This window comes from Chrysochloris asiatica, unplaced genomic scaffold (genome assembly GCF_000296735.1).
Source record: "Chrysochloris asiatica unplaced genomic scaffold, ChrAsi1.0 scaffold00469, whole genome shotgun sequence".
Lineage (NCBI taxonomy): Eukaryota > Metazoa > Chordata > Mammalia > Afrosoricida > Chrysochloridae > Chrysochloris > Chrysochloris asiatica.
In genome coordinates this window covers 275,294-283,991 of record NW_006408987.1, presented here as the reverse complement: position 1 = coordinate 283,991, position 8,698 = coordinate 275,294, and the positions used below count along the sequence as shown (strand labels likewise).

General features: G+C 38.8%; 1 protein-coding gene across 1 annotated transcript in view; it reads left to right on the top strand.

Moving 5' to 3' along the window:
• LOC102820122 (cytochrome c oxidase assembly protein COX16 homolog, mitochondrial-like) overlaps positions 1-8,126 on the top strand; it is a 228,558-nt gene extending 220,432 nt beyond the window's left edge. The window contains exons 4-5 of the mRNA XM_006877305.1: positions 3,112-3,174; positions 8,010-8,126. Coding sequence (XP_006877367.1) covers positions 3,112-3,174; positions 8,010-8,126 — 180 coding nt within the window. The remainder of the gene's footprint in view (positions 1-3,111; positions 3,175-8,009) is intronic.
• Positions 8,127-8,698: the final 572 nt, after the last annotated feature.

Sequence of the window (8,698 nt, the reverse complement as noted above, 5' to 3'; positions counted from 1 at the left end):
TATTTTTCTCAGCTTCATTGTAAAGTGTTTTGAAACATTCTATCATCACTTTTCTGAATTCTTTCTCAGGCATTTCCAGGGCCTGCCCTCCTTCCATCATGGAGAGAAAGTTTACTTCTGGTTCAAATTTCTCAGATATTTTATCTTTTATTTGGACATATGTCGCTATGGACATCTGCTTTTGCTTCTTGGGCATGTTTAATATTTGTCTGTGGCCCTAATAATTAATTAAGTATGTCGTTTGGTAATTTTTTATGTTTTCTGATTGCCTCCAGTAGGATGTGGTCAGGGTGTTGTCTTCCCTTTTTAATCTTTTATGTGGCAGCCAAACAGCTCCAGTCAGGTAGAAAAAAAAAAACCAAAATCAAAGGCAAAAATGGGGTTTTCCGATAGTGGAAGTTAGGCTATGTGACCTCCAAGCAACACCAGTTGGGTAGCAATCAAAATCAGAAGCAAAGTAAAAAACAAGAGCGATAATGAGATAATAATGAAGCAAGAGAAAAAAAAAAACAACAGCATGAAAGAAAGGACCGAAAACAAAAACAAAAACAAAAAAGAGAGAAAAAAAGAAAAGAAAAGAGAGAAAGGATTCAGCCCCAGAAAAAATGAGATTAAACAAGGCAATCTTTAGTCACTCACACAAAAAGAAAGTGAACAGAGGAAAAGGAAAAAAGAGTAATAATAATAAAAACAAACAACAGCAATAAAAAAAAAAAAACCCTTTATTGGTTTTCTAAGGAGCAGCTGGTGGGGACAGTCTACCGACCTTGCAGTTCAAAGCGCTCTGCAGTGTGGTCCCTTAACCTGCAGAGCAAAAAGAAAGAGAAGAAAACAAAACCAAGTACCCTTTATAGGGTTTCTAAGGAGCAGCTGGTGGGCCCGAACTTCCGACCTGGCAGTTCAAAAGGTTCTGTAGTCTAGTCCCTTAACTTACAGGTACACGGCAGGATTGCCTTGTTGCTGTTGGTAAAAATCACCTCAAGGCCTCTCCCCTTGTGCTGGCTTGTGCTGGCTTGTGTCTTGCTGTCAGGGCTTGAACCTTGGAGGTTGGGCAGTGGGCTAGCCTGTGTTGCTGGGTCAGGGAAGCGCCGGACGTCCCTCCCTGCTCGCGGCAGGAGGTGGGCTGACTGCCCCAGCGCCCCGCGGTTCAGTTGAATGTGAGGTGAGCTGTTTGCTGGCACACGCCCGGCATGGCTTAGGGATGCTGCTCAGTTCAGTGGGAGGCAGGTCGCTCGCTTTCGTGCGTCTGGCAGGCCCGTGGTACGCGGCTCGGGCGGGAGGGGAGCTGCCCGCCTGTGTGCACGCGCGCCCGGTGGGCCCTGGGAACACGGTTGGACTGTGCTGGGGTGGGGGGTCTGCTGGCCGGCGGACACGGGTCAACTGGACAGGGCATAAGTGGCTCAGGCAGGCATAGTCCGCGCCTGATGACGTCAGACAGTCGCCGCTTCTCATTTCCTTCAGGCTTTTTTTTTGTTTGTTTGTTTTCCCCTTTTAAACTAACTTCCCTCTGTCCACTGTATGTGCAGAAATCCCCCCTTGGGGTAGGTGTCACCAGTGGCTCTCCCTGCTTGAGTCTCCCCACTACTGGAGGCTCTGCACGGGCTGGTTCCCGCCACGCCCCCTCAAGCCCAAAGGAGCTGGGGCTGCAGCGGCGCAATTTTAAGAAGCCTGTAATTCCTCGCACAGTGATTTCTCAAAGAAGCGGGTCTAAGGCTCTGGCGCGCTGAGATTCACACGGGCTGTAAGACTGTGAGTTCCTACCTGGGAGGTTTAACTCGCGAGTTGCCTCCCCCGATCCCAGAGCCCCTACTCACCCACACCGCCTGGCTGCCTTGGCAAACCGGAAGTCCCATTTCTTTTTTGATGACCTCTGATTTTCCTAGATTCCTACTTTGTGCATTCTGTCTTCCTATTATTAATGGATATTTGCAGCTATTACATATGATGCCACTAATAAAGGTCAAAGACTAGAGCTTTCAGCATGGATTGCACAAAAATCCTTACACTGGGTCAATAAATAACATCAAGATAACTGGAGAAAAGATTGAAGTTGTCAAAGACTTCATTTTGCTTGGATCCACAATTAACACTCATGAAGCAGCCTTCTGTAAATCAAATTATATATTGCATTAGGTAGATCTGCTGCAAAAGACCTCTCAAAAGTGTTCAAGATCAAAGAAGTCAATTTGAGGACTAATTTGCACCTGACCCAGTCTATGGTATCTTTAGTCACCTCCAGGGATATGAAAGTTGGAAAATGAATAAGGAAAACTGTAGAAGAATTGATGCATTTGTATTATGGTTTTGGCAAAGAATATTGAAAGTACCAAGAGCTACCATGGTAGCATAGTGGATTACGAGCTGGACTGCACCGCAAAGTCAGTAGTTTGAATCTATCAGCTGCTCAACAGGAGAAAGAGGAGGCTTTCTGATCCCACAAGATTTACAGCCTCAGAAACCCTATACAAGGTTGCTATGAGTCAGAACCAAATCTACGGCACACAACCACCCCACCACCATCACCGTGGACTGTCAGAAGAACAACCAAATCTATCTTGGAAGAAGTACAGACAGAATGTTTCTTAGAAGGAAAGATGGCGAGATTTCATCTCTGCTACTTTGGACATGTTGTCAGAAGAAAATAGTCCCTGGAGTAAAACATCATGCTTGATAAAGTTGAGGGTCAGCAAAAAAAATAAGAACCCCCTATGAGATGGATTGACACAGTGGCAGCAACATGGGGCTCAAACATAACTGCAGGATGGCTCTGGACTGGGCAGTATTTCGTTCTGTTGTGCACAAGGTAGCTATGAGTTGAAACTAACTTGATGGCACCTAACAACAAACAATATATGATTGTGAGTACTGAAAAATAGTATATCAAAATACCTGGCAAATAACAAGTGCATTGTAAATGGTAGCTGCTATTTATTGTAGTAGTATTGGTTGTAATACATCAGTCAGTCAGTTATGTGATTGGAGTATATGTTGGAGCTTTTACAACATATTTATAATCTCTCATACTAGCCCAGATATGTCTCCTGTAACTTTTAAATTTAAAAACTGAATATAAAAGATTTAAATGACTTATTTGACTGCTTTTTTCTATAGATTGATCCTGAATTGGAAAAAAAACTGAAAATGAATAAAGTATCATTGGAGTCAGAATATGAGGTACGATATGTTAACATTCTCTCTTTTATAACATGTTCTTTAGTTAGTGATTGGATCTTCCTGCCTAAGATAAACTTATTATCACTGCAGAAAAAAATTATCTTGAATATACATTATTAAGAAGGAGCTCTGTAGCACAGTGGGTTACAAGTTGGATTACTAACTACAAGATTAGCAGTTAGAATCTACCAGCTACTCTGAGGGAGAAAGAATAGACGTTATGCTCCCAAAAGATCTATAGCCTGGGAAACCCTATACAGGGTCGCTATGATTCGGACCTGATTCAATGGTACACAACTACTACATCAATACCAATTGATACTAGAATAACAAGGTAGTCATTTGAAAAGGAAACAAAGATGGATGCATGCTTTTATATGACAAATAAATTCTAGATGGATTAAAATGAAAAAAAAAATTAACAATACTCCTTGTTGTTAAATGTTGTCAAGTTGGTTTCGATACACAGTGACCCTGTATAGGGTTTCAGAGGAGCAGCTGGTAGGTTTGAACTTCCAAGTATGTGGTTTGCAGTCCAGTGCTGATCCTAAAGCACCACACCAGGAGTTGGAAAAAGGAGCATTTTTTTCCCACGACATCTCATGTCAGCAAAACCTATTTAAATATGATACAAAACCCAGAAGCCATAAATGTAAAGGTTTATAAGTATATACAGCCTACAAAAAAATCTGTATATGAGGCTGCAAGTTAAATAGGAATTCATAAAAATAATCTTTTATCATGATGAATTAGTTCATTTAAGTAGAAAGAACATGTATACAAATCAATAGAAGAAATTCAACAATCTAGTTAGTTGCCCAAAATATTGGCAAAACTTGTAGAGTTTAGAAAAAAGGAAATATACATGTGATTCATATAAAGATATGACAAGATGCTCAACTTCATTTATTGTAAAACTATTACTTGTCAAAATTATAATACTAGAGAATTATATGGTGCTATTTTCTGTCCATTGTATTATGAGGATATGTTCTCCATCTCTAAGTAGTTTGGCCATTTTGAGGGAAATGAATTTTCAAGTTTTTCCTGATTTTAGACACCAACTATGAAGAGTTAGATCAAACTTCACAGGTTAAGGGCATAGTCTTCCACAAGTCTACTCTACTCCAGATACCAGCCATAAATACAGGACTATCTGGCTCTAAATTGAGAAGTTCCCACTACCCCTCTGGTTCAGTCATTCACTAGAAGTCCCATGTGCTGTGGGTTAATGCAGTGGATTGCAAAGTTGGTTTGAACTACAAGGTCAGCTGTTTAAGCTTACTAGGTGCTCCTATATAGGGTCTCTATGGGTCTGAATTGACTCCATGGCACTTAACAACTACAACAACGTGAGTATAGTTTTCTTAGAGCAAAGAGATGCAAAACAGAACCATCCAAAGGGAGATGCATGGGTCAAAGTCTGGAAGGCTAAAGACAGACATGTCACCTTCCCAACACATTGATGTTCAGAGAATATCTTCAGTAAAGGAAGCATACCATTGCTAGTGTGCAGAGTTTTTAATTTGAGGCTTCACTAAGTAGTTGTTCTTGGTTGAATCATTTGAGGTGTGCTTAAACTCAGTCTCTACTCCCGTCCACTCCCTGGTGATAGGGCTGAATTGCTCAAATCTCCCAAACTCTAATCACATGATTAGTTTTTCTAACGTGGCTAGACCCCCATCCTGAGGCATTACTATCACATAAACTATTTAAGGGGCCACCAAGAATTGCTTCATTAGTATAATAGATGTGGTCCAAGGGGCCCACCATGAATAAGAAAGATAACAAGACCTAACATAAAATTCCAAGGTTTTAGATTTTACATCCCAGGAATCTTGGACAAAGACCAAATTTCTTGTTAAGTGCCCTTTCTGATTCATAGTGACCCTGTACAGGGTTTCTTAGGAGCAGCTGGTGGATTTAAACCACCAACCCTGATGGCTTGGTGTTTACAACACCACACCAAGAGTCCAGACTTCTTCTTGGGTAAAAATTCTTCACCACACAGTCATATTTTCTTGCTTCTTTGTCTCATAAAGTGAACATAAAAAACTCTTCCAAAAAGAAAAATGTTTTCATTGTATTGGCTGATCACCTGGAAGTTGTTTTTAAAAACTATTTTGTTTTCAGTGAAAACAAATTAGGTTCCCATTTAACAATTTCTACACAAATTATTTGTTCTGTGACATAGATTAGATATTTCACAATGTGTTATCATTCTGTTTAATTGCATTCTGGTTGTTCTGTTTCCAATACTTTTGTTTCCATTCCCCTTTATCGTCACATCTTGACTTTAGAGTGATCGTCTTCATATAGGTAGTTTTGTTCACTTCGTTTTGTACTTTGTTAGCATCTCTGGAAAGCCTACAATGTCTCCTGAGTCCCTCTAACTTGGTGGGATATAGTGTCTAAACTGTCTCCCCAGAAGGTCTTGTGAGAGCTTCAAACTTTCTTAGAGTAGGTTCAGAGTAGTAATTGTTCTGGGGCATGATACTTATTTCTAAAGGGCAGCCTTGTTGATATTTCACCTGGTCATCAGAACGGCAGTGAGGCATCTACTCTGACAGGACTGCAAATCCACTATCGCTGATATAGCTTTCCCCTGGCTTCTTGCCGGCTTGCTCTTTTTCATACTCCACGGTTGTTGTTGTTGTTAAGTGCTGTCCAGTCATTTCAGACTCACAGTGATCCTGTCTAGGGTTTTCGAGGAGCAACTAGTGAGTTTGAACCACTGACTTTGCAGTTCAAGCTGATCTTGCAGTCCATTGCTTATCTTATAGTGCCACACCGGTGGCTAAGGGGATAAGCCTTGGGTTTTCTTGCCCAGACATCTACAGCCTAGTGTTCAGTTATGCTGAATGTTAAATAAAATGGGAATCTTTCTTTCCCAAAGATTCGGCCACTTATACATGACATTGTTTTGCCAACATTGCATCCCATGTAAGAATTATTTTAAATCTCATGAGCATATCTGTTTTCTGGATGGTGGCTGGAATGTTTTTGTTGTTGTTGTTGTTGTTTTTTGGTGTGGTGCAAATATACACAACAAAATATTCACCAATTGAATTTTCTGTATGCACAATTCAGTGACATTGTTTACACTCTTCATGCTACACAACCACAACAGTTGTTGATTCTTTGGTTAAGTGCTGTCAAGTCGGTTCCAACTCAAAGCGACCCTGTATAGGGTTTCTGAGGAGCAGCTGGTGAGCTTGAACCACCTATCTTTTTCCAATTATTCTACCACTATTACATAATCTCAGTGCCCCCAAGGAAAAACTTTCCCTCCCCTCTCCCCATACCCTTGGTGTAACCACTAGTAAAGTTTGGTTTTTATCTATTTGCTCATATAAGTGAGGCTATACAGTATTTGTCTTTTTGGGATGGCTTATTTTGCTCTGCATGTTTTCCAGGTTCATGTAAATCATTAGGACTTAATTTCTCTTCATGGCTAAACAAAATTCCTTTTTATGTGCCTGTACCACATTTTGTTTCTCCATGTGTCTGTTGATGGGCAATTAGGTTGTTTCTACTTTATGTCTATTATGAAAAGTACTGCAGTGAACATTGTTAAAAACCTTTTATAACTTTAGATCACTTCATAACTGTGATTGATACTTTAATCTATTCTTAAACCATAAATTACTGGAATTTTGCTTACCCATATATTTAATACAGATCACAGGTAAAACTGCAAATGAAATTTATAGAATGTTTTCTTTCACTGCCTCCCAATTATATGGTCAAAACTTGTAACTTCTACTTGTTGTAATACAAGGGAACTTCAGAATGTTTGTGGGAAAATACAATTAAAAGATAATGAAATTTTCCACTTTTCCTGTAGTGCTTCTGTGGAGCATGTGGAAATAGATTTTTATTTTAATTCTTTTAGAAACCATAGAATGTGCAAATTGAATAAACCATGTAGAGAATTTATATCAGCTTTTTTGTTATTACTTAAAAAGAAGTAATTCAGGTGCAGATTCTAGATAAATCACTTGTTAATCAACGATTAATGCATAATATCCAGGTGACAAGGTAAACTTATACCATTTTTCTTATTGCTGAATGACTATAAGCTGTCATGAATTCTCTTAGTTTCTTGTTATCTTCTTCACTCAATTATTACATAATAACCAAAGCACAACTTACACAAAAGTGATTGAAGATTGGTGACCAGGAGAAGTATGAAAAACAATATATTTTCTTCCCATTGGCTTTATCTTCACTCCTGTGCTTGAGAGATACTTCACCCTAAAATGAAATTAGGATGATCCAAACCGAAGTTGTAAATAGATCTGATTGTCAGAAAGTGTTTTGCTCATGGCAGCTGTGGGAAATGTCTTTTTTTTCCCTTTTGAAGTCAGGCTCATTTTTGAGAGTGAAGACAGATCATTTTGGTCTGTTTTCTTCTTTGTCACAGATCTGATCCTAGAGCCTATTATTTCCCTCTTATCCTTTCATTTACTCTCTATGCTGACCATTTTAGTCATTGTGCTGGAATCAGCTTTAAGATTTAGACTTTCGGTAAGATTTAGACTTTCGTTTTCCTAGCTTCTTCCTTTTCTTTGTGTTCTCCAAAAAAAGTATTCACTTTTTCCATTCTAATAGTTTTATACTTAGATATTGATATTAAATAGGCACTAACATCAATTAACAAGTACAGAAATTTGCAAGCACTAAGAATTCTGACATTTCTTTAATTATTATGCTTATCCTGTAGTTTATTTATTTTCTAAAACTATAATTGAGATTTCACTGGATTCTTATATTCACTTCATTCATTTATTCAGTGATATGCTAAAATAAACCAAATTTTTCTGGTCCTGTAGAAAATAAAAGACTCAGCTTTTGATGACTGGAAGAATGTTCGAGGACCCAGGCCTTGGGAAGATACCGACCTACTCCAAAGACAAAATCCAGAATTCCTAAAGACTAAGGCATCTTGAATATGTTAATTTTTTTAAATTAAAAATGCACTCAATTAGGCACTGTATGTGGCATTGACCACAGATATTCTGCATTGCTCAATAAAAATGTAGATATTGCTACCAAAGTGTTGCAATTTATCCAGTTTCCCAGCAATCTACCCATATTCCTTATCTACCAGTTACCTGGCAAAGGGGAACATTTTAGATATTTCTATTTGATTCCTAATAAAAATAGTGGATCTACATCTAAACCAAAAATCAAGCAGTGGTTATTTCAGAACTATATAGGAAAACAATGTTGATCACAGTCTGAGAAGAGTTTTGGTTTTATTTTTATGAGGGTAAATCAGAATTATTACTGCAACTTTATGTATCCTGAATGTTTATATAATAAGCTTTACAAGGTAGTAATTATGGGTGCACATTAGTAACCCAGGAACCACCTGTACTTCAAAGTCCTCTATGTTATTCCATAAAATTTACTCTTTTATGAATAGATTAAGTACATGAGCATCAGTCAAAAAGTAGTGCTACCCACCTAAAAAAGCATGTACAGGGTCGCTATGGGTCGGAACCGACTCGACGGCACT